Here is a 25,745-nt window from a genome sequence, read left to right as displayed (position 1 = left end):
GGATATAACTGGCTCTTGGTAACACACCTGAGACAATGTCTCATGAAATCTGATTCTCAAAATTAATTGAAATTGGCTTGGGTAGGGACACAGCTACATGCAGTGAAAATTGGCTAATGTAAATACAGAATAAGGAAAAAATGGTAGCAGCCACAAAAGAGTTAACTCAAAGAGAGGGGGATTCATTTGGAAAGGGGGCTACGGGGTATGACTAGGAGCAATGGGATAATATTAAGAAGGGATGTGTTAGGAACACTTCCTAATAGCGAGATGTCTCCAGCTTTGGAACAGGGTCCTCCTATTGGACATGGGGCAGTCCCATTGCTTGGGATACAAAAGAGTAGGTTGGCCAGTCAGGAGCAGTCCGGTGTGTGGGTATCCATTGTCGACGCACTGTACGTTCCCCTTGGATTTAGCAGTGGTACCACCAAACACAACGACCTGGGCCTACTGACTGGCTCTAGGGGAATGCTTGTTGTGTGATGTTTGGACTGAGAGCTGACTCTGGTTGTCTAGACTTTAGGGGAGAGGTGTTTTCTTGATATAAGTCAGCGTAGATAGAGCAATGGCAACTTAGAGCAGCTGAGGTCCTGGCCCAACAGATCCTCAGCTGGTTTAAGTTGCCCTAGCTCCATTGGCTTTCATGGATCTACGCTGACTTACACCAAGAGAGGTACAGGTACCTTGGCCTTTCCCAATACAGCGGCCCCCGGCCACCCCCCGCCATGGCTTGTTTAGCAATTGGTGCACACGATTTCAGCAATTTATTAGAAAAATTCCTCCTTTTCTCCTGACCAACCTCCCTCTCTGCCCGCCCCAGCAGGGGGGCCAATGGAAACATCCTGTAGATGGAGGCAGAAAAGCCACCGGTTAAGGGAGGACCGAAGCAGGCAGCCAATGAGGCACTCGCCCATACAGAGGAGGCAGCGTATAAAAGGGCTTCCCCCTGGAGTGACTGGGCTGCCCACCCAGCTCGCACTGAATGCCACAGGGCACAGGATGGAGACCTGCCTGAAAGTCCTGCTGCTCGTCGGGGTGGTCACAGCAGCCCCCACGCAATCATCAGCCCCTCTGCCAACCCACGAGGATGCGGTTTTAGCTGCAGTTCAGGTGTATAACCAAGAGCCAGGCTTAACACTGGCCTATCGGCTCCTGGAAGCTGAGCCGCAACCAGACTGGGTGAGTGACCTGGGGAATCGCTTTGTGGCCTATTCGATGCCGCTTGAGCTCACAGGGCAAGTCAATGGGAATCGCTGCCCTCCGATGCTAGACTCCTGTACCTACAGTCTGGTATTTGCACCCTCGTTATCATCCAGGGCTGATTTCTGGTGGGGCCATGAAAGACAGTTCCCGTTCACAGTCCAAGTAGGCAGAGGTTAGGGGAAGGGGAACAACAGGGAATTTATAGATGAGCCAGCTGGAGTCACTGAAAGCAGCATGGCCAAAACTGGTTACAAAGAGGGAGTGAACTATGTGCAGGGACGGGTAGCAGCCAGACAGCTATTTCCCTGTATCACCACACAGCAGCTTCCTGGTCCCAGTGCAGAGGAAGGGCCTGACACCAGCAGTTCATTCAGATTCAGCAGGCAGAGAATGTTTCCATTTGAATTATACTGTGAGTAATTCGGGGCAGGGACCAACTTACTCTGTGTTTGTACAGCGCCTGGCACAAAGGCGGTGGCCAGCCACAAGTGTTCAAAGAGAATGAGTCAGTCCTGAAAAAATCATGGGATTGGCTTAAAAATCACGATTTAATAAAGATACCGGTGGGGTTCTTTTTTTCTTTTCTTTAACTGTCCGCTTTCTGAGCCTTTACAAATAAATACTGATTTTTGGTCATTAAAAGATGGTTCTTTGAAAGTTTAAAAAGCTTTAGGAAAAGACCTTTTGAATTCAGTGCCCTCCCTGAGTCTCCTTGCACAGAGAATTCAAACTGAGCCGTATGTAGAAGACAGACTTAATTTAAAGACATTCGTTAATCCCTTATTTTCATTATTGATTAAGTGGCAACAAAGTGCTGGGCACTATTCTTTCCGGAGGGACCTAATTGATATATTATTTATATCCCAGCAGCATTAGAGGTTCAAGCCAAGACCACGGCCCTATTGTGCTAGGTGCTGTACAAATACATAGTAAGAGATAGTTCCTGCTTAGAACTTTACAATCCAAATAGATAAGACAAAGGGTGGGGGAAAGGACATATTATTATCTGCATTTTAGAGGGGGAAACTGAGGCACGGAGCAATACCTTGCAATCAAAATAAGCATACACTATCCTATGCTCTAATGTATGTAATTTTTCATTAATGTCCTGTTCACTGACTCCTGTTCATAGATTCATAGATTCTAGGAGTGGAAGGTACCTCGAGAGGTCATCGAGTCCAGTCCCTGCCCCCTATGTTGATTGCAAAAGTTGCCAGAGTTACCGCTTATCTTCAGTACAAGTTTGTGTTCGTTTTAAAATGCTGCCCTTGCTCTGAAAAGTGAGAGTGCCCCAAATGGCATCGCCTTGCTCAGCAGAGCTGCTCCCTCTGCGTATTCAGAGTCAGAGCTGCCGGATTTAAAAGGAATCAATTATGAAACACTTAGAGTACGTCTATACTTACCTCCGTATCCAGCGGTAAGCAATCGATCTTCTGGGATCGATTTATCATGTCTTGTCTAGACGCGATAAATCAATCCCGGAAGTGCTCGCCGTCGACGCCGGTACGCCTGCTCCACGAGAGGAGTACGCGGAGTCGACGGGGGAGCCTGCCTGCCGCGTGTGGACCCGCGGTAAATTCGAACTAAAATAGTTCGACTTCAGCTACGTGAATAACATAGCTGAAGTTGCATATCTTAGTTCGAAGTGGGGGGTTAGTGTGGACCAGCCCTTAGAGGAGAGGAAAGTGATCGGGAACAGTCAGCATGGATTCACCAAGGGGAAGTCGTGCCTGACTAACCTAATTGTCTTCTATGAGGCAATAACTGGCTCTGTGGATGAGGGGAAAGCAGTGGATGTGTTATTCCTTGACTTTAGCAAAGCTTTTGATACGGTCTCCCACAGTATTCTTGCCACCAAGTTAAAGAAGTATGGGCTGGATGAATGGACTGTAAGGTGGTGTGACGAACTGGGACTGTTCTTACTGTGGTCTGTGAATGCTGACAGGGGAGTGTGGCTGGGATAGTCTGCATTGGGGGATGGGAGACTGACCAACGGAGAATACCTGAGCATGTAACATGAGAACCCAGGAAGGGGTTAGAGGCCAGGTTACACCTTTGCCCGGGAAGTCGCTGAAGGCAGAGTCTCGGAAGCTGGCTGGGGAGGTGGCTGGGAAGCAGAGAGGGCTCTGACCTCCCAAGGGGGCTGGGGTGCCCGAGGACCCCAAGATGGACCTAACTGAGGGGTATCCTGTGGTCTGTGCCTGCAAGACCTGTCTTGGACTGCGTCCCTATCATCTAAATAAACCTTCTGCTTTACTGGCTGGCTGAGAGTCATGGTGAATCGCCCTGAGTTCCCCCACACTCCGTGACAACTGGTGGCAGCGGCGGGATCTACTGCACCCCGTGGACGGCGCTTCCTGCAGTAAGTGACTGGGGAGCAGTAAAACGAAGGGGGATTGACGGGGACCAGGCGTGCTGAAGAGTCAGAGAGAGACGGTTATCACCCCTGGGAGTGTGTGACCAGCGAGAAGGGCTTTTGCAGTAACAGGGTCCCCCGGGGGATCACAGCGAGTGGTCCCAGGGGCGGAGGAGTCTGCAGCTTGACCCTGGCAGAGAGGTGGTAACCTCGAGAAGGGCTGGCACACTGGGGTCTCCCTGGGAACTGTGGGGAGTGGTGAGCACCCAGGCCTGTGAGTGGCCAGCAGGAAGATGTATGCCAAGCGGCTTAAGAGTGACCTGGTGGAGCTGTGCAAGCAGAGGGGGCTGCGCATTGGGAGGTCCACCAAAGAACAGCTCATTGCCCAGCTGGAGGAGGGAGATCGCGCGAATGAACTGATCCCTGTCTCTGAGGGAAGCAGCCTGGCAGATGTAGCGCAGGCCCCAGTGTCTGTCCCAGCTGGGAGTGGTCAGCCGGCTGCTGAGGGCTTCCCGAGACCCCTCCTTCCTATGCCTAGGGGAAGGGTGGGGAGGAGCCCAGCAAATACCGAGGGCGCCGTGACCCCCCCGGCCAGCAAGGGATCCCCCCGGCCACGCGCGCCATCCGTGGAGCGGAATTGGCTGGAATGGGAGAAAGAGCTAAAACTGAGAGAGCTGGAGGATCGTGAACAACAGAGACAGCATGAACGGGAGGAGAATGAGAGACAGAGACAGCATGAAGAGAGACAGAGGCTGAGGCATCATGAACTGGAGCTGGTGAGGCTAAGGGGCCGCGAGCCCCCGGCTGCGGTGAGTGAGGGGGGACCCAGGACTGCACGGAGCTTTGATAAGTGCATCCTGGCCCCACGTAAGGAGGGGGAGGACATGGATGACTTCCTGGATGCCTTTGAGACGGCCTGCGAGCTGCACCGGGTTGATCCTGTGGACAGACTCTGGGTTCTCACCCCCTTACTGGACCCCAAAGCCGTGGCATTGTACTGCCAACTGGAAGAGGCAGAGAAAGGGGACTACGAACTATTCAAAAAGGCCCTGCTACGCGAGTTTGGGCTGACTCCTGAGATGTACCGGGAAAGGTTCTGGAGTCAGGATAAAACCCCTGAGATCTCCTATCTGCAACTAGCCGTCCGCATGGAGGGATACGCCAGCAAGTGGGCAGATGGGGCCCAGACGAAGGAGGACCTGGTTAAACTGCTGGTACTGGAGCAACTGTATGAGCGGTGTCCATCCGACCTGAGGCTGTGGTTGAGGGACAAAAAACCAGAGAACCCGCGACATGCAGGCCGGCTGGCTGATGAGTTTGTAAAGAGCCGGTCAGGGGATAACAGGGAGGAGTCCCAAAGGAACAGTCCCACCACAACGCAGAGAGAGAGTTACCATGGGACCTCCCAGCGGAAAAATATGGAAAAACCCCATCAAAGGGGAACATCCGGCGTCAGGGCCATCCGACCCACTCGAGGGGACCCATGGGACATGGGCTGCTATCACTGTGGCCAGAGAGGCCACATACGGGCCCAGTGCCCCAGGCTCAGGGACAGACTGAGCAGACCGAACCCACAGAGGGTTGACTGGGTAGAGACCCAGCCAGGCGAGAGGCAGCATTCCCAGGGAAGGGGGGCTGGCAGAGTACCACCTGCTAAGGAGGGAGGAAAGCTCCAGGCCAGCTCCTCTGGGGGGCTGGATGTTCCAGACTCAGGGTTTTTGGTTTATACGGTGGGTGCAGGGCTGTCCCTCCGGAGAGAGTACCTTGTTCCCCTGGAGGTGGATGGGAGGAAGGTCAATGGATACTGGGATACGGGCGCAGAGGTGATGCTGGCCCGGCCCGAAGTGGTGGCCCCAGATCAGGTGGTGCCCAACACCTACCTGACCCTGACGGGGGTGGGCGGGACACCAGTCAAAGTGCCCGTGGCAAGGGTACACCTGAAGTGGGGGGCCAAGGAGGGCCCCAAGGATGTGGGGGTACACCCGTATTTGCCCACTGAGGTGTTGATGGGGGGGGACCCGAGGACTGGCCAAGCAACCCCCAGAATGCACTAGTTGTGACCCGCAGTCAGAGCCGGCGAGGAGCACTGCGCCCTGACCTTGGGGAGGGTGCCTTGCCCGAGGCGCAGGACCTTAACCTGGTGGGGAGGGAACACCCAGGGACACGGCTCAGGGAGGCTTTGGCTTCAGACCCAGCCGGCAAGAAAGAGCAGGTGGCCATCCCTGTCCCAGCTGCTGAGTTCCAGGCCGAGGTGCAGAAAGATCCCTCCTTGCGGAAGATAAGGGACCTGGCCGACCTCAGTGCGGTACAGACCATGGGGAGAGATGGCCGGAAAAGGTTCCTGTGGGAGAAGGGGTTCCTGTACCGAGAATGGGCTCCCCCAGGGAAAATGGAGTCAGGGGGGATCAGGAGGCAGCTGGTGGTACCCCAGAAGTATCGCCGCCAGCTGCTGTACCAGGCCCATGACACCCCCCTCTCAGGGCACCAGGGAACCTGGCGTACCCAGCAGAGGCTGCTACGGAGCTTTTACTGGCCTGGGGTCTTTGATACTGTCCGGCAGTACTGCGGATCCTGTGACCCCTGTCAGAGGGGGAGGAAGGCCCGGGACAAGGGGAAAACGGCTTTAGGACCCTTGCCCAGCATAGAGGAGCCTTTCCAGAGGGTGGCCAAGGTTAAAAGGGGGGCTCTCAACCAAGAGAGCCCGAAGCACAGACCTCCAGACTGGAGCGCTGGGGGAAGACCACAGCCCAGTTGGAACCCCAGGGGCATTGGGGTGGGAAAAGGGCACAGGCCGCATAAACCTTCCCACATGCGAACTACGAGTGCCCTCGAGCACCCCCGACCTAAGGGGGGTCGTGAAACTGGAGGGGCCTGGTGTAATTCTCACCAAGGAATGGGAGGGATGCTGGGGCATCCATGGGAATGGGGGTAGGTTCGAACTTCCCCGGGTCACTGGCTGAAGTGACCCCGCTCAGTTCGGTCTGGAAGGGGGGAGAGATGTGACGAACTGGGACTGTTCTTACTGTGGTCTGTGAATGCTGACAGGGGAGTGTGGCTGGGATAGTCTGCATTGGGGGATGGGAGACTGACCAACGGAGAATACCTGAACATTAGATAAATGTCTATCAGGGATGGTCTAGACAGTATTTGGTCCTGCCATGCGGGCAGGGGACTGGACTCGATGACCTCTCGAGGTCCCTTCCAGTCCTAGAATCTATGAATCTATGTAACATGAGAACCCAGGAAGGGGTTAGAGGCCAGGTGACACCTTTGCCCGGGAAGTCGCTGAAGGCAGAGTCTCGGAAGCTGGCTGGGGAGGTGGCTGGGAAGCAGAGAGGGCTCTGACCTCCCAAGGGGGCTGGGGTGCCCGAGGACCCCAAGATGGACCTAACTGATGGGTATCCTGTGGTCTGTGCCTGCAAGACCTGCCTTGGACTGCATCCCTGTCATCTAAATAAACCTTCTGCTTTACTGGCTGGCTGAGAGTCATGGTGAATCGCAGGAAGCCGGGGGTGCAGGGCCCTGAGTTCCCCCACACTCCGTGACAGGTGGATAGAAAGCTGGCTAGATCGTCGGGCTCAACAGGTAGTGATCAAAGGCTCCATGTCTAGTTGGCAGCCGGTTTCAAGCGGAGTGCCCCAAGGGTCGGTCCTGGGGCCAGTTTTGTTTAATATCTTCATTAATGATCTGGAGGATGGTGTGGATTGCACCCTCAGCAGATGACACTAAACTGGGAGGTGTGGTAGATACACTGGAGGGTAGGGATTGGATACAGAGGGACCTAGACAAATTAGAGGATTGGGGAAAAAAACATGATGAGGTTCAACAAGGACAAGTGCAGAGTCCTGCACTTAGGATGGAAGAATCCTATGCACTGCTACAGACTAGGGACCGAATGGCTAGGTAGCAGTTCTGCAGAAAAGGACCTAGGGGTCACAGTGGACGAGAAGCTGGATATGAGTCAACAGTGTGCTCTTGTTGCCAAGAAGGCTAATGGCATTTTGGGCTGTATAAGTAGGGGCATTGCCAGCAGATCGAGGAACATGATCATTCCCCTTTATTTGACATTGGTGAGGCCTCATCTGGAGTACTGTGTCCAGTTTTGGGCCCCACACTACAAGAAGGATGTGGAAATATTGGAAAGAGTCCAGCAGAGGGCAACAAAAATGATTAGGGGTCTGGAGCACATGACTTATGAGGAGAGGCTGAGGGAACTGGGATTGTTTAGTCTCCAGAAGAGAAGGACGAGGGGGGATTTGATAGCTGCTTTCAACTACCTGAAGGGGGTTCCAAAGAGGATGGAGCTCGGCTGTTCTCAGTGGTGGCAGATGACAGAACAAGGAGCAATGGTCTCAAGTTGCAGTGGGGGAGGTCTAGGTTGGATATTAGGAAACACTATTTCACTAGGAGGGTGGTGAAGCACTGGCATGCGTTACCTAGGGAGGTGGTGGAATCTCCTTCCTTGGAGGTTTTTAAGGCCTGGCTTGACAAAGCCCTGGCTGGGATGATTTAGTTGGGGATTGGTCCTGCTTTGAGCAGGAGGTTGGACTAGATGACCGCCTGAGGACCCTTCCAACCCTGATATTCTATGATTCTATGATTTGGGTTTTAATAGTTTTGTAAGTGACGAGTGGTTTCAGGTGCCCAACTGGAAACGCCTCAGAAGGGTCTGATTTCTAGAACATTCTCAGCACCCGCACTCCAAGACTCAGGCCCCTTTAAGGCCCTCAAATAGGGCACCCAATCGTGAGGCACACAAACTCACCAGCCACGTTCTAAAATCCTGGCCCATGGCTAACAGAAATGCTCACTCCTTTGTACTCCAGCTGGGTATTCAGAGGAGCTGGATTCTGTTCCTTCTCTTGCATTATCAACAGCACCTTGTTTCTTGGGTTCCCATGATGAGGAATGAAAAGCAAAAGCAGGGCTTGAGCTTCAGAGCAAACATTCAATTGGGGGAAATAATCAAACTTTTAATGAAAGTTTTGATCCCGTGAGCTACCGAGCACCCTCTGGTCACAGTGAGGTCAGTTGAAGTTGAGGGAGCTCACAGTGTTTCACGATCAAGCCCAAAAGGAGGACACTTGGGCTCCGATCCTGCAAACACCTGCACACACAAGTAACTTCTTCAACACAGGAACCTACGTATAGAAATTACAGTGAGGCAATGACACCTGGAATCCCAGGAGCTCACTTGGACCATGTCATTTCAGACCAGAATCGCACTTTCAGGAATTAAAACACATGCAGAAACACGGAGTGACTGGATTTTCTAAGAGAAGGCCAGGGGACAGGAGAGGAAGGCGGGGAGAGAATTGCAAGATACTAATTATTTGTTCATGCTGTAGAAACATGGGCCAGACCCTCCTCTGGTGCAAATCAGCCCCATTTAAGACAATGGAGCTACATCAGAGTTAGGCCACAATATATGAAGTTACATTCCTGGATTTATGTTTGAACAGCATTTGAAAAATTCAGGGCCCTAGACTACTGCTGCGAATGATTATTAACTGTTTACTTCAGTAGAATAGAACAAGTCAATACTTACATTCTCTTTAGGGCAAGGGCCTTGTCTGGGTATGTGTGTGAACAGCACCTCACACAATGCGGATCTGATACCAATCTGGGGGATACTGTAACATCAAAGAAAAATATTTACAAGGCCAAAGTGGGGCCTGGGGCCTTGATGCTCACTGTGAATGTTAATTTTCCTTATTCATTGAAATTGTTTTTTAGGATGTGTCTTCTAAAACTATCCAGCCGGTGACATTCACTGTGAAAGAGACAGTGTGCCTGGTATCAGAGAAACGTGACCCCAACCAATGTGAATTCAAAGAAGATGGGGTAAGGATCACTCCCTGCACAGAGACCCCCTCCCTCTGCTCTTCTCTCACTGATCCCACAGATGCCCAACAGCATCTTTCAAGCAGAGACGTAAAGGAAAGAAGGGTGATACGGTACAGTGCCTCTTCCGCTGTATCCTATTACTGATCCTTACATCAATGTCACAGACATACAGCCATTCATCCAACCCCTAATTATAGGACTGGATGGCTTTTAATCTCTGGTTTGCTGTTGTCAGCTGGAGCACCGTTCTACTGGGAAACTCTCACTGACGTCAAAAGGAGAAGGGGATGCAGCTCGTGTAAAATATTATTCATCATACACTAGCACTTTGACATCCCTAATGAAATCAGGGCCCCATGGTGTCAGGTGCTGCATAAACTCAGACAGTCCCTGCCCTGCCCCAAAGTGTTCACAATCGAAATAGACCAGACAGCGAAAGGCTGGCCGAGAGGGAGTGCTCTTATCCCCGGGTCACTGGTGGGTGATGTGACTCGCCCAAGGTCACACACCAGGTCAGTGGCAGAGAGGAGAATTCGACCCCACTCTCCCTAATCTCAGCCCAGCGCTGTAACTGCAAGACCCCGCTTCTCGTTCCGTAAGCATGCTCTGCCCTAACAGCAATCCTGCCTCGCTTGGCTCAACTGAGTTTAGATTTTGACTCATTCTCTCCTTGTCTATATCTACATTTCCCCATACGCTGTTCTCTGTGGGCCCCTCTCACGCAGCTGGAGTACACAAGGAATCCCACAGATCACATAGTGACAGCTCCCAAAGTAAGGTGCTATTGAACACGAGCCAGGGTTACACAGATTGTGAGCTCCTCGGGGCAGGGACCATCCTCTGTACAGCGCCTTGCACAATGGGGTCCTGACCCAGTGTGATGTCCAAACCAGGCCCACGATTAAGCCTCCCAACCTCCTGCTGAACTTGTGACCAACCCACAGCGGGAAGCAGGTCTCCACACGCGAGTGGCCTGAGCGTTATCACTCCCTGACAGTAAGATGCTGAGGTCTCTTTTCTCTCCCTTGCAGCTGGTCAAAGACTGCTCTGGATTCTTCTCCACTGAACAGGACCCCCCTTCCGTCATTATCAAATGCGAGGAGGCGTCTGAGGAGGTGAGTGGCCTAGACGGCCTCCTCTCTGCTCACCACTGGGCTGAGGCAGGGTTACGGGTTTCCCTCGCTGAGATCCCAGCCAGGTATTTCACACTGCACAAGTGTCCCCAGAACAAGTGTCTGGCTCCACCTACTGGCAGTGAGCTGGCAGAGGCCTCCTGCCCCACGAGCCTGGAGATGGAACCCTACAGCCGCCAGCAGAACCGCAGGGAGCAAATTCTAATCTCGCTGGGATACAAAACAAACCTAAAGCGCCATATGATGCCTTGGAGCGGGGCAAGGGCTGGGGGGGTCTGGGGAGGCTCCTCACCACCTGCCTTTGTCTGGCAGTGACATTTACAAACGTCGTATGATGCAGACACTGAATGGCCCCGGTCCCACACACCAAGCAAGGCCCCAGCATAGCCCCTCCTTCTTACCCTAGAGCAGGGACCTGCCCAAGGTGGGTGTGAGGGTTAGACACAGCAGAAGGGGAGGGGATAATGGCCGAGTTTATAATCATGGGCCTTCAATGGCACGGCCCTAACACAGTGTCCCTCCAGCAGACAAGCTCCTGCCCCTCCCTCAGAGCCACAGAGCAATGTCACCCTCCGTCAAAGAGCCCAGCAGTTACACTCACTCCTGAGGGCTACTCCTCTCCCGCACTAGCCACCTAGGCCCACAGTGACACTGGTCAGATGCTCTCTGCTGCTCCAGAGAGGCCATGTGCTCCAGGGGAGAGGGCACTGGATTGGGACTCAGGAGTCCTGGGCTCTACTTTCTGCTCTGCTACTGACCAGCTGTGTGACCTCAGGCATGTCACACTGTCACCCCTCACCCTTTGCCTCTCTGTCTATCTAGACTGTAAGCCCCTTGGGGCAGAGACTGTCTCCCACTGTGCATGTGTACAGCAACTACCACAGCCCTGATCAAAGCTGGGGCCTCTAGTCATTGCTAATAACAAATGAAACACAAGAGAGAACAAACGAACATTCCCTAAGCTGTAGGAGCCAGGTTCAGTCTGCGTGGAGATTGTGACCCTGACCTCTTGTCTCTGTAGCCTAATCTCGTCACAAGGAGTCGCTGGAAAAGATTCTGGAGAGGAACTGGCAATTTTTTTCGTAAACATGGTTTGAACATCCTTAGTACTGGTCTCAAAATAATTGGCTAACAAGATCCAGAAAGGGAGGAGATGAAAGCGAGCTGCTGCTGTCAGACCCAGCTGTGCCTCCATTTCTCCTCTACTGGAAACACCATCGGAAGCAAGGCTCATAACAGTGTGAACAGCTTCAAAGCATCTGCTTCTACCTACCGCTTAGCCACTCTTCCAGTGCTGCTCACCAGGGCGCCTCTGCATAATAAATTGCCATTCTGCAAACCTATACTGTAGCCCTCTGCTTCCATATTGTGGGAGGAGATTGGGGACATGAACCGGAGTGAATCACCTGACAGTCCTGCTGGCCAATGAAAGACCCTGAGTAAGAGTCACACGCCATCCTCATTAAAGAGATCCGTCCCCTGCCCAACTGCAACAGAGATCCAGACACTAAGGCCCAACTTGTTAAAAGTGACGAGCGATTTTGGGTGCCCAACACGGGATGTCCCCAAAGGGGCCTGGTTTTCAGAAAATGCTGAGTAGCTTCCCATCAAAAATGGGGCCCCTTCAAGATCTCTGTAAATTTGGAGACACCCAAAATCAATGGTCACTTTGGAAAATTTAGCACTCAGGGCATGTAATGCTTTAGAAACTGGAATTATCATTCATCCGCCACAAGATGGCAAAAAATTGGCCTCGGGGGCCCTAAGGGAATGGGTTTAAATAGCACACGCAAGCCCTGGCTTCAGCCACTAAGGATCTTAATTGGGTTAACGGCCATAGAGAAGCCATGCCTGGCCATGGTGTGGGCCCTTAAAAAACTGCAGCCGTATCTTTTGGGCGGCGCTTTACTGTGTACACTGACCATTCGCCCCTGACGCGGCTTCACCAAATAAAAGGGGCTAATGCTAAGCTCCTGAGATGGAGTCTGCACCTCCAGGGTTATGTCATGGAGGTGGTCCATGTGAGGGGGAGTGCCAATGTTATAGCCGATGCTTTATCACGGGGCGGGGGCCCTGAACTTCTCCAGGTCACTGGCTAAGTGACCCCACTCAGTTCAGACTCAAAGGGGGGGAGAGATGTGACAAAGCAGGGAGGTTTCTTGTTGTTTTCAATGGTTTGCATGCAGAGGGCGTGGGACTCAGTTTCCCTGGGCATTACTGGTTTAATGAGGTGGTGGGAGAGGGAGTTTGTTGTTACAGAGGGCCAGCAAATGGCCTGGAGAATGGATACCCCAGCGACTGGTGACCGGGAGGCCCAGCTTGGGAGTCACAGCCGGTTCTGGCCAGTGGGAGGACAATGGGCTGTGGAGAGAGGTCCCTGGTGACCTGACCTGAGGGGAAACAAAGAAGGGATGAGAGGAGCAGCTGAGAGAAGAGGAGGCCCAGGAGGCCTGTTTTCCTGGGATAGAAGACAAAGGACAGAGGTGGGACTTGGGGGACGGTGATATCAGATGCCTGGCTGGAAGGAGGGGGTTCTGGGCTAGGAGGAGAGTGCAACCAGAGCCCACCTGAGGCCGGAGAGACTTAAATGTACTGGGCTGAAGGATTCTAGGCCTGAGGCTCTGACAGTTTCCTATGCTGTTCAGATGCTCAATAAACCCTTCTGTTTTACGCTGGCTGAGAGTCACTCCGGTCTAGAGATCAGGGTTGCATTATTCACTCTGGGTGTGGAGGCCCCAGAGGTCCAGAGCGAGTGGACTCCCTGAGGTGGCCCACGGCAAGAGACAGGCGTGCTGAGGGCTCAGAGAGGTGCAGTTCCAGGAGGTGGAGGGGCCTACGGCTTAACCCCCGAGGGAGAGTGGACCCCTGAGAAGGGCTGTCACACTGAAGGGGGTTCCTCCCAGGGACCGTACAGAGCCGAGAGAGAGCTTGAGTCCTTTGAGTCCGTGACAAGAGGCCAATATGGCTGCATCAGGTGCTCTTTAGTGACCTGAAAATCATAAAGTGGAATCATGGACAAATTGCTAAGGATGAGTAGAAAAGAACAACCCAAGAATGTAAGGACAAAACCAGGAAGGCTAAGACACAAAATATGTCACACCTAGCAAGGGACATACCAGGCAATAAAAAGAGGTTCTATAAGCCCATAAGGAGCAAAGTAAGATGAAGGAAAGTGCAGGTTTGCTATTTAAGAGGAAAGGAGAGCTAATAATAGACAACACCAAAATGACTGAGGATTCTGATGCTTATTTTACTTCACTCTTCACTAAAAGTATTGATTGTGACGAGATGCTTAGCAAGAAGTGGGGAAGGAACACAAGCCAAAATAGGGAAACACAGATTAAATATTTAAATAGGTTAGATGTATTCAAGTTGGCAAGGCTGGACGCCATTCACCCTAGGGTACTTAAAGAACTATCTGAAGCAATCTTTGTACCAGTAGCGATTATCTTCCAAAACTCATGGAGGGCAGGTGGGGTCCCAGACAACTACAGAAGGGAAAACATGGTACAGTATCTCTCTTTAAAAAAAGGGACCAAAGAGGACCTGAGGAATTACAGACCAGTCAGCCTAACTTCGATACCTGGAGAGTTACTCAAACAGACCATTAAACAATCCCTGAGTAAGTGCCTAGAGTAGAACAGCCTGATGAGTAGTAAACAAAATGGATTTGTCAAGAACTAATCATGCCAAATCAACTTAATTTCTTTTTTTGTTAGGCTATTGACCAGTGCGTGAGGTGAAGCAGTAGATGTGCTATATCTTGATTTTAGTTAAGCTTTTGACACAGTCCAACATGACATTTCATAGAATCATAGAAGATTAGGGTTGGAAGAGACCTCAGGAGGTCATCTAGTCCAACCCCCTGCTCAAAGCAGGACCAATTCCCAACTAAATCATCCCAGCCAGGGCTTTGTCAAGCTTGACCTTAAAAACCTCTAAGGAAGGAGATTCCACCACCTCCCTAGGGAACCCATTCCAGTGCTTCACCACCCTCCTAGTGAAAAAGTTTTTCCTAATATCCAACCTAAACCTCCCCCACTGCAACTTGAGACCATTATTCCTTGTTCTGTCATCAGGTACCACTGAGAACAGTCTAGATCCATCCTCTTTGGAACCCCCTTTCAGGTAGTTGAAAGCAGCTATCAAATCCCCCCTCATTCTTCTCTTCTGCAGACTAAACAATCCCAGTTCCCTCCGCCTCTCCTCATAAGTCATGTGCTCCAGACCCCTAATCATTTTTGTTGCCCTCTGCTAGACTCTTTCCAATTTTTCCACATCCTTCTTGTAGTGTGGGGCCCAAAACTGGACACAGTACTCCAGATGAGGCCTCACCAATGTCGAATAGAGGGGAATGATCATGTCCCTCGATCTGCTGGCAATGCCCCTACTTATATGGCCCAAAATGCTGTTAGCCTTCTTGGCAACAAAAGCACACTGTTGACTCATATCCAGCTTCTCGTCCACTGTAACCCCTAGGTCCTTTTCTGCAGAACTGCTTCCTAGCCATTCGGTCCCTAGTCTGTAACAGTGAATGGGATTCTTCCGTCCTAAGTGCAAGACTCTGCACTTGTCCTTGTTGAACCTCATCAGGTTTCTTTTGGCCCAATCCTCTAATTTGTCTAGATCCCTCTGTATCCTATCCCTACCCTCCAGCATATCTACCACTCCTCCCAGTTTAGTGTCATCTGCAAACTTGCTGAGAGTGCAGTCCATGCCATCCTCCAGATCATTAATGAAGATATTGAACAAAACCGGCCCCAGGACCGACCCCTGGGGCACTCCGCTTGAAACCGTCTGCCAACTAGACATGGAGCCGTTGATCACTACCCGTTGAGCCCGATGATCTAGCCAGCTTTCTATCCACCTTATAGTCCATTCATCCAGCCCATACTTCTTTAACTTGCTGGCAAGAATACTGTGGGAGACTGTATCAAAAGCTTTGCTAAAGTCAAGGAATAACACGTCCACTGCTTTCCCCTCATCCACAGACCCAGTTATCTCCTCATAGAAGGCAATTAGGTTAGTCAGGCATGACTTGCCCTTGGTGAATCCATGCTGACTGTTCCTGATCACTTTTCTCTCCTCTAAGTGCTTCAGAACTGATTCCTTCAGCACCTGTTCCATGATTTTTCCAGGGACTGAGGTGAGGTTGACTGGCCTGTAGTTCCCCGGATCCTCCTTCTGCCCTTTTTTAAAGATGGGCACTACATTAGTCTTTTTCCAGTCATCCGGAACCTCCCTCGATCACCATGAGTTTTCAAAGATAATGGCCAATGGCTCTATAATCACATCCGCCAACTCCTTTAGCACCCTCGGATGCAGCCCATCCAGCCCCATGGACTTGTGCTCGTCCAGTTTTTCTAAATAGGTCAAGAGGCACTGTTACCAGCAGGGAATTTATCCCATAGGTGGGATATGATTTTTTCCATTGTGTATGACGGTATGTCTGCCTTGGGAGACTATGCGTACAGAGAGAGAGGGAGAGAGAGTGTGGGTGTGTGGTGGAGGACTGACAACTTTGTGCACACATTATAGACTGCTAGACACACTTCTGGGCAACACTCGCTTGTCATTATATGACTAAACTCCTCATTGAGTTTGACATGTGAGAGGAACTGGTAAAGCACAGGGACTGAGTGGATTTGGAATTTTTATACAAAATATCATCTGACGGATAGATGCTTGGTCCAATTGACAGGAGCTGCAGAGAAGAAGGTTCTCGTGCTAACAATGATGCCATTGTAAGAAGAGGCAGAGATGAGGGAGCTTCTAAGCTTTCACTGAGAAAGGAATTTGGAACCACATCAAATATGTAACTGAAGCGTTGCTGCCGACCTTCATAGCTTTCATACAGTCATAGTTGTTAAGGCCACCAGGGACCATTGTGGGCGTCTAGTCTGACCTGCTGCGGAAAATAGGACAGGCCAAAGAACCTCAGCCGGTCATTTCTGCCTCAAGTCTGTAGCTTCCATTTGAGCGAGAGCATCTCTTTTAGAAAGAGATCCAGTCCTGACTGAAAGCCTGCAAGTGACGAAGAATCCAGCACATCCCAAGGTAAATTGTTCCCGTGGTCAATTATCTTCACTATTAAAAAATGCACCGTATTTCTACTCTGAACAGTACAAGTGCTCCAACTTTTAAGCTCCAAATCTGCAGTTATTCTAAAGGACAGAACCCTGTGCCTACATGGACCCCAATGAAGACACAATGGGGTGCCACATGGGTGCCAGGATCTGTCTGTCTGCACAATACTGTGGAATTGGGGTTTTACTTAACACAGCAAAGAAATGGACTAGAAACCCTATTCCAGAGAGCAAACCACTGGGGGTGTTACCCAACTAACTTCTATTTCCTGCATTCGCAAAAGAAATACCATCGCATTTGGGAAGCAAACCGGCAACTGCCATAAAGTTACAGTGCTGTGTAGGTGAGAGTGAGAGACACATTCTGAATAACCTCAGTACTTAGCTCTTTCAGGCTGAAGTACTTTGCTCTAATAGCAGAATTTATATTACGTTTTACGTACTCAGATGTTGTCTAATTAACCCTCCGAACACAGCAGAGACCCAGGTCTAGAGAAATATTATAATCTCCATTTAAGGGAGTTCGAGGCACAGTTATGCCATTTATTTTTGTCTCCTCTAACGAAAGCATAAGCAGAGAAAGGAAAGGCACTTTAGTTCTGTGTAGGGTAAATCACAGACTCTCCAACACAACAGGACACAACACACACGTGTAAGTCACTATGGGTGTGTAGTGTTCTGAGATATTTGTATTGTGTGTGTGATGGGCACAGGGTGTTTGAAAACTCCAGAGCCATTTCTAGGGAAAAATTCATGGCAAAATTATTTATTATCAGTGATTTGCATCACAGCCGCTCCCGTTCAGTGCCAGTATCAGAGTCCCATTGCACCAAGCACCGTACCCAGGAATGAAGCCTGGAGTTGGCTGGTAGCTACTATTGATGAGGGCAGTCTTTAAGGCCAGCCTGCACTGGGATGGCCCCACGGTCCCCTCTAAACCAACCTGTCTTAAGGGAATTCATGCAAACTAGGGGTCCTCTCATTAGCTGAAGGCTTCAGGAGGACACACAAAGCTCTATGGAAACAAGTGGGGATTCCTGAAATCCGAGGCGTCGATCTCTGTGCCCTGGATCCTCCAAACTCTGGAAACAGAGTTCAAAGCCTGCAGGGGCAGCTCCCTCGCTCTTCCAGGGACGAGAGCTGGGGAGTTGTGGAGGAGCCTGCTGCATGGCATGGTTGTGGGAACCATATGAGCAGTGAGGATTGTATTGGCATCAATGCTGGCTGGCCCTGGAGGGAGGGGCTGGATTCCAGGATCTGGGGAGTGGGGACACAGGGAAGATGTGCTGGCTGGCTATGTAAACGGCAGCTTCCCTCCAGATCTGGGGGACTGGGCGAACAGGGAAGATATGCCGGTGAGATCTGGAGAAAGAGCTGCTTGAGGGACCTGGACTGCCATGAGGGATAAATGCTGGCCCAAGGGCAGGTTGTGCTGCAGACGGAGGAGCCTGTGCTCCGTGCTCGGAGGATTTCACTGCAGTGCAGACACACTGGTAACACAGGGCAACTGCAGTGTATGTAACCCAGGGCAAACCACAAGTAACCCCCAAATTTCAATTAAGCAGGAGTGTTGGGATAAGCAGGGTTCAGTGATCAGATTTGTGCTGGAGAGCTGCAAGGAGAAAGCACCGAGACATCTGACAGATTACAAAAGCAACATCTTGTTACAGATGCACCTACAAAAAGGAGACTGCACATGTTTGCAGGCCCCTTGGCTGAGCAGTGCTAAACCTTGGGGCTGAAACACAGCTGCGATGGGACTCTCAGAGCAACCACTATTCAAAAGAAGCCAGAAGATAAAGACTAGGAGCTGAATTCTTCATTGCCGTGATCCTCAGTCTTCTTTCATATGACACTAGCACCTGCACATACCAACCAAGATCTATTATGCTAAGCATTGTACGCACACATAGGACAGGAGAATCATTGCCCTTATGAGTGTTCAATCTAAACAGGCCATACGGGCAAAGAGTGGGATCGCTAGTCACAGATGGGGAACTGACCCTCAGACAGATAAAGTGACTTGCTGGAAGTCACACATGGAGTTGACAGAGTTTGCAAACTAATGGCCAAATTCAGTCATCAAAATCCAAACTGTGACCAAGTTCAAGTCTGCATCAAGCTATACCCCAGAGGGGCACATGCAAGAGGCTCTCCCTAGGCTGAGAGGGAAATTTCAGCTGGATAAAATATGATTTTATGATTATGGTTTTACAATAATTATAATAAGTAAATTAAATAGTATCAAGATACAAGGATCAGACAAGATAATAGGGAGTGTTATAAGACACTTGAAGAAGAAGCTCACTGCCAACCAATCCTACGTGACACAGCACCAGCTTTAATTCACAGACCGCACGGGGGGGATGGACTTGTCAGTTACAAACCCCGTCCGTCCTGCCTGGATTACAAAACGGCAGCTAAACGGTCAGCCAGAATGTGCCAGAAATGAGCTGAAGAAAGAATCCTGAGACTTCCTGTTCTCATCCCGCAGCAGAATCCTGATGAAGGGGACTTCACAGCCAGCAATACCGTCCACACTGTTTACTGTATTTTATATAGGAGGGAAGGTATTGTGAGAGCCCCAAGCAGAGGACACAGAGAACGTGCTGTAATCACACAGAAGAGATCTGACAGTTTGATTGCTGTGCTGGGCAGAACTGCAGGACCAGGGGATGAAGAGGAAGTGGTCAGTGGGATACAACTGGCTTTTGGTAACACATCTGAGACAGTGTCTCATGAAATCTGATTCTCAAAATTAATTCAACTTTTCTTGGGTCAGACCCAGCCATGTGCACTGAAAATTGGCCAACTGTGAATACAGGATAAGGAAAATATGGCAGCAGCCTACAAAGGACTTAACCCCATGAGAGGGGGATACATTTGGAAAGGGGGCTATGGGGTATGACTAGAAGCAATGGAATACCATTAAGAAGGGATGGGTTAGGCCAGGGCCGGCTCCAGGCACCAGCTTACCAAGCAGGTGCTTGGGGCGGCCACTTCAGAGAGGGGCGGCACGTCCAGCTGTTCGGTGGCAATTCAGCGGACGGTCCCTCACTCCTGCTCGGAGCGAAGGACCTTCCGCCGAATTGCCGCCGCAGATCACGATCACGGGGTTTTTTGTATTGTTTTGTTTTTTGTTTGGCTGCTTGGGGCGGCCAAAACCCTGGAGCCGGCCCTGGGTTAGGCTGACTCATAGGAAGACTTCATGGTAGTGAGATGTCTCAGACTTTATAACAGGGTCTTCCTATTGGACATTGGGAAGCCCCATTGCTTCGGATACAAAAGAGCAGGTTGGCCTGTCAGGAGCAGTCCGGTGTGTGGTTATCCATCGTCGATGCACTGTACGTTCCCCTTGGATTTAGTGGTGGTACCATCAAAACCAATGACCTGGGCCTACCGACTGGCTCTAGGGGAATGCTTGTTGTGTGATGTCTGGACTGAGGTAAAGCTGGTGGGTAAAGCTCTGGTTGTCTGGACTTTAGGGGACAGGTCTTCTATTGGTGTAAGTCAGCGTAGATCCATGAAAGTCACTGGAGCTATGGCAACTTATACCAGCTGAGGATCTGGCCCAACAGAATGAAGACACGTACCCCAGCCTTTCCCAACGCAGAGGCCCCTGGACAGCTCCCCCCCCCCCCACCATGGGTTGTTTAGCAATTGGTGCACACGATTTCAGCAATTTATTTGAAAAAATCCTCCTTTTCCTCTGACCGACCTCCCCCCTGTGCCTGCCCCGGAGGGTGGCCAATGGAGGCAGAAAAGCCACTGGTTAAGGGAGGACTGAAGCAGGCAGCCAATGAGGGAGTAGCCCATACAGAGGAGGCAGCGTATAAAAGGGCTTCCCCCGGGAGGGACAGGGCTGCCCACCCAGCTCGCACTGAACGCCACAGGGCACAGGATGGAGACCTGTCTGAAAGTCCTGCTGCTCGTCGCGGTGGTCACAGCAGCCCCCACGCCATCATCAGCCCCTTTGCCAACCCACGAGGATGCGGTTTTAGCTGCAGTTCTGGTGTACAACCAAGAGCCAGGCTTAACACTGGCCTATCGGCTCCTGGAAGCGGAGCCGCAGCCAGACTGGGTGAGTGACCTGGGGAATCGCTTTGTGGCCTGTGTATATTCGATGCCGCTTGAGCTCATAGGGCAAGTCAATGGGAATCGCTGCCCTCTGATGCTAGGCTCCTATACCTACAGTCTGGTATTTACACCCTCGTTATCATCCAGGGCTGATTTCTGGAGGGGCCATGAAAGACAGTTCCCGTTCACAGTCCAAGTAGGCAGAGGTTAGGGGAAGGGGAACAACAGGGAATTTATAGATGAGCCAGCTGGAGTCACTGAAAGCAGCATGGCCAAAATTGGTTATAAAGAGGGAGTGAACTATGTGCAGGGACGGGTAGCAGCCAGACAGCTATTTCCCTGTATCACCACACAGCAGCTTCCTGGTCCCAGTGCAGAGGAAGGGCCTGACACCAGCAGTTCATTCAGATTCAGCAGGCAGAGAATGTTTCCATTTGAATTATACTGTGAGTAATTCGGGGCAGGGACCAACTTACTCTGTGTTTGTACAGCGCCTGGCACAAAGGCGGTGGCCAGCCACAAGTGTTCAAAGAGAATGAGTCAGTCCTGAAAAAATCATGCAATTGGCTTACAATTCTTGAATTTTCTTAAAGTAATACATTTGTTTTGTTTTATTTTTTCTGTCTGGGTTCTGAGTCTTTATAAATAAATACTGATTATTGGTTATTGAAGGCTTGGATTTCTGAAGATTTAAAAATGTTTCAGAGGAGAAATTCTTTGAATTCAGTGCCCTCCCTGGGTCTCCTTGCACTGAGAATTCAAACTGAGCCGTATGTAGAAGACAGACTTAATTTAAAGACATTCGTTAATCCCTTATTGTCATTATTTATTAAGTGGCAATGAAGTGCTGAGCACCATTCTTCCCGGAGGGACCTAATTGATATATTATTTATATCCCAGCAGCATTAGAGGTTCAAGCCAAGACCACGGCCCTATTGTGCTAGGTGCTGTACAAATACATAATAAGAGACAGTTCCTGCCTAGAACTTTACAATCTAAATAGATAAGACAAAGGGTGGGAGAAAGGATGTATTATTATCCACATGTCAGAGGGGGAAACTGAGGCACAGCACAATACCTTGCAATCAAAATAAGCATACACTATCCTATGCTCTAATGTATGTAATTTTATATTAATCCCTTGTTCACTGACACCTATGTTGATTGCAAAAGTTGCCTGAGTTACTGTTTATGTTCAGTTCAAGCTTACGTTCCTTTTTAACTGCTCTGCAAAGTGAGTGTGCCTCAAACTGGCCTCCCCTTGCTCAGCACAGCTGCTCCCTCTGTGTATGCCATCAGAGCTGTGGGCCAAGGGTTCTGAAAGTGACCAGTGATGTCAGGTGCCCAACTGGAAACACTACAAAAGGGTTGTTTATTGAGTTCCCGTGATGAGGCAGGAGAAGGAAAAGCAGGGCTTGAGCTTCAAAGCAAAGTTCGATTTGCAGGACTGACAGTTAGGGAAATAACCATTGTTTAATGACAGGCTTGTTCCCCTCTGGTCGCAGTGGGGTCAGTGGAAGTTGAGGGCGCTCAGCCCCACACAGGAGTGCTCAGAGTGGTACCTGATCAGGCCCAAAGGAGGCGTCTTGGGGCCCGATCCTGCAAACATTGGCACACGCAAGTAACTTCTGCAAGACAAGAACCTACATATGGAAATTGAAGTGAGGCAATAAGACCTAGAATCCCATGAGCTCACTTGGGCCATGTCATTTCTATCTTTCAGGAGTTAGAACACATAGAAAATCCAGTCACTCAGTGTTTGTGTAAGAGAAAGGCAGGAGAAGGGGGAAGAATTGCAAGATACCAATTATTTGTTCTGAACCTACTGGTGGAGAGACATGAGCCAGACCTGCATCTGATACACATCAGCTTCCCTTACGACAATGGAGCTGCACCAGATCTAGCCCATGGCATCTAAAGTTACATTCCTGCATTAATGTTTGAGTCGCATTTGAAATACGTAAGGCCCTAGTCAACAGCTGAGAATGATTATCAATAACTTATTACGGCAGTAGACCAGAGCAATGGTTCTCAAACTATGGGGAGAGCTTCGCAAGGGAGGCGTGGGAATGTGTCAAGGGAGGTGTGAGCTGTGTGCTTTTTTTTTTTCTTTTTGGAAGAGCTCTGGCTGTCAGTGCTGGCGGACAGGGCTTGTGCAGAAGGGCTGTGCACACCCGGGCAGTAGCGAGAGGGGATAAAAGGAACGGATGGAGTCCTGCCACTCTGGGGCTGACAGCCAGAGCCCCGCCTCCCCGGGGCAGTCACTGCCTGAGCCCCGCCGCCCCGAGGCAGTCACTGTCCGAATCCTGCCACCCGGGCAATACTGTAATACAATCAATATAATTACCAGGCCAAAGTGGAGCCTGCTGCCTTGCTACTCACAGGGAATGTTTATTTTGTTCTTTCATTGAATTCTTCTTAGGACATGTCTTCAAAAACGATCCAACCGCTGAAATTCACTGTGCAAGAGACAGTGTGCCCGGTATCAGAGCAACGTGACTTCAACCAGTGTGAATTCAAAGAAGATGGGGTAAGGATAACCTGCTGCACGGAGACACCTCCCTCTGTACCTTAACTTGACCAATAGCATCTGTCAGGTCCCGAAGCCTCACAGAAAATGTGCATTTCCAGCAGAGACATAAAGGAAGGAATGGAGCTATGGGCCAGTGACTTTTCTGCAGTAGCCTGCTTCCCGATCCTTACATCAGTGTCATAGACAACATACATCCATTCATCCAACCCCTAATTATAGGACTGGATGGCTTTTAATCTCTGGTTTGCTGTTGTCAGCTGGGGCACTGTTCTACTGGGGAACCCTCACTGAAGTCAAAAGGAGAAGGGGATGCAGCTCGTGTAAAATATTATTCATGGTACACTAGCACTTTGACATCCCTAATGCGATCAGGGCCCCATAGTGTCAGGTGCTGCATAAACTCAGACAGTCCCTGCCCTGCCCCAAAGCGTTCACAATCTAAATAGACCAGACAGGCAAAGGCTGGCCGAGAGGGAGTGCTCTTATCCCGGGGTCACTGGTGGGTGATGTGACTCACTCAAGATCACACACCAGGACAGTGGCAGAGAGGAGACTTCAACCCAGGACTCCTGAATCTGTGCCCAGTGCTGTAACTGCACGCCCACGCTTCTCGTTCCGTAAGCATGCTCTGCCCTAACAGCAATCCTGCCTCGCTTGGCTCAACTGAGTGTAGATTTTGGCTCATTCTCTCCTTGTCTATATCTACATTTCCCCATACGCTGTTCTCTGTGGGCCCCTCTCACGCAGCTGGAGTACACAAGGAATCCCACAGATCACATAGTGACAGCTCGTGAAGTAAGGTGCTATTGAACATGAGCAAAGGCTACTTACATTGAAAGTTCCTCAGGGCAGGGATCATGTTTCTGGTCTGTGTTTGTACAGTTCCTCTCACAATGGGGTCCTGATCCAGTGTAATGTCCAAACCAGGCCGGAGGCTGAGCCTCCCAACCTCCTGCTGAACTTGTGACCAACCCACACTGGGAAGCAGGTCTCCACACGCGAGTGGCCTGAGCGTTATCACTCCCTGACAGTAAGATGCTGAGGTCTCTTTTCTCTCCCTTGCAGCTGGTCAAAGACTGCTCTGGATTCTTCTCCACTGAACAGGACCCCCCTTCCGTCATTATCAAATGCGAGGAGGCGTCTGAGGAGGTGAGTGGCCTAGACGGCCTCCTCTCTGCTCACCGCTGGGCTGAGGCAGGGTTACGGGTTTCCCTCGCTGAGATCCCGGCCAGGTATTTCACACTGCACAAGTGTCCCCAGAACAAGTGTCTGGCTCCACCTACTGGCAGTGAACTGGCAGAGGTCTCCTGCCCCATGAGCCTGGAGATGGAACCCGACAGCTGCCAGCAGAACCGCAGGGAGCAAATTCTAATCTCACGGGGATACGTAACAAACCTAAAGCCCCATACGGTGCCTGGGAGCGGGGCAAGGGCAGGGGGGTCTGGGGAGGCTCCTCACCACCTACCTTTGTCTGGCAGTGACATTTACAAACGTCGTATGATGCAGACAATGAATGGCCCCTGGTCCCACACACCAGACAAAGGCCCCAGCATGGCCCTTCCTTCTTACCCTAGAGCAGGGACCTGCCCAAGGTGGGCGTAAGAGTTAGACACAGTAAAGGGGGAGGGGATAAGGGCTGAGTCTATAATCCTGCCTTCAATGGCACGGCCCTAGCACCCTGTTCCTTCAGCAGGCAAGCTCCTGCCCCTCCCTCAGAGCCACAGAACGATGTCACCCTCTGTCAAAGAGCCCAGCGGCAACGCTCACTCCTGAGGGCTACTCCTCTCCCCCACTAGCCACCTAGGCCCACAGTGACACTGGTCAGATGCTCTCTGTTGCTCTGGAGAGGCCATGTGCTCCAGGGGATTGGGCACTGGGCTGGGACTCGGGAGACCTGGGCTCTACTTCCTGCTCTGCTACTGACCAGCTGTGTGACATCAGGCATGTCATACTGTCACCCCTCACCCTTTGCCTCTCTGTCTATCTAGACTGTAAGCCCCTTTGGGCAGAGACTGTCTCCCACTGTGCCTGTGTTACAGCAACTCCCACAGCCCTGATCAAAGCTGGGGCCTCTAGTCATTGCTAATAACAAATGAAACACAAGAGAGAACAAAGTAACATTCCCTGAGCAGTAGGAGCCAGGTTCAGTCTGCGTGGAGATTCTGACCCTGACCTCTTTTCTCTCTAGCCTAATATCATCACACGGGGCCGCTGGGGACGTTGGAGGAGAAAAGCTGGTCGGTTTATTAAGCGAAATCGCTGGAACATCATTGCTACCGGTCTCAAGTTGATCGGCTAACAAGATCCAGAGAGAGAGGAGATGAGAGCAAGCCGATGCTTCCAGACCCAGCTGTGCCGCCATTTCTCCTCCTCTGGAAACACCATCGGAAGCAAGGCTTATAACAATCTGAACAGCTTCAGAGTATCTGCTTCTACCTACCGCATAGCCACTCTTTCAGTGCTGCTCACCAGGGCTCCTCTGCATAATAAATTGGCATTCTGCAAATCTA

General features: G+C 50.8%; 1 protein-coding gene across 1 annotated transcript; it reads left to right on the top strand.

Annotated features, from left to right (window-relative positions):
• Nucleotides 1-978: 978 nt before the first annotated feature.
• Nucleotides 979-25,745, top strand: LOC128832002 (uncharacterized). Its single transcript, XM_054018996.1, has 8 exons — nt 979-1,179; nt 9,296-9,403; nt 10,438-10,525; nt 16,538-16,548; nt 20,500-20,706; nt 23,125-23,232; nt 24,301-24,384; nt 25,424-25,745. The coding sequence occupies exons 1-8, from the start codon at nt 1,000-1,002 to the stop codon at nt 25,532-25,534; spliced, it is 897 nt and encodes a 298-aa protein (XP_053874971.1). The 5' UTR covers nt 979-999; the 3' UTR covers nt 25,535-25,745.

This window comes from Malaclemys terrapin, chromosome 2 (genome assembly GCF_027887155.1).
Source record: "Malaclemys terrapin pileata isolate rMalTer1 chromosome 2, rMalTer1.hap1, whole genome shotgun sequence".
Classification (NCBI taxonomy): Eukaryota; Metazoa; Chordata; order Testudines; family Emydidae; genus Malaclemys; species Malaclemys terrapin.
The sequence above is the reverse complement of the archived record's forward strand: the minus strand, read 5'-3'. Positions and strand labels throughout refer to the sequence as shown.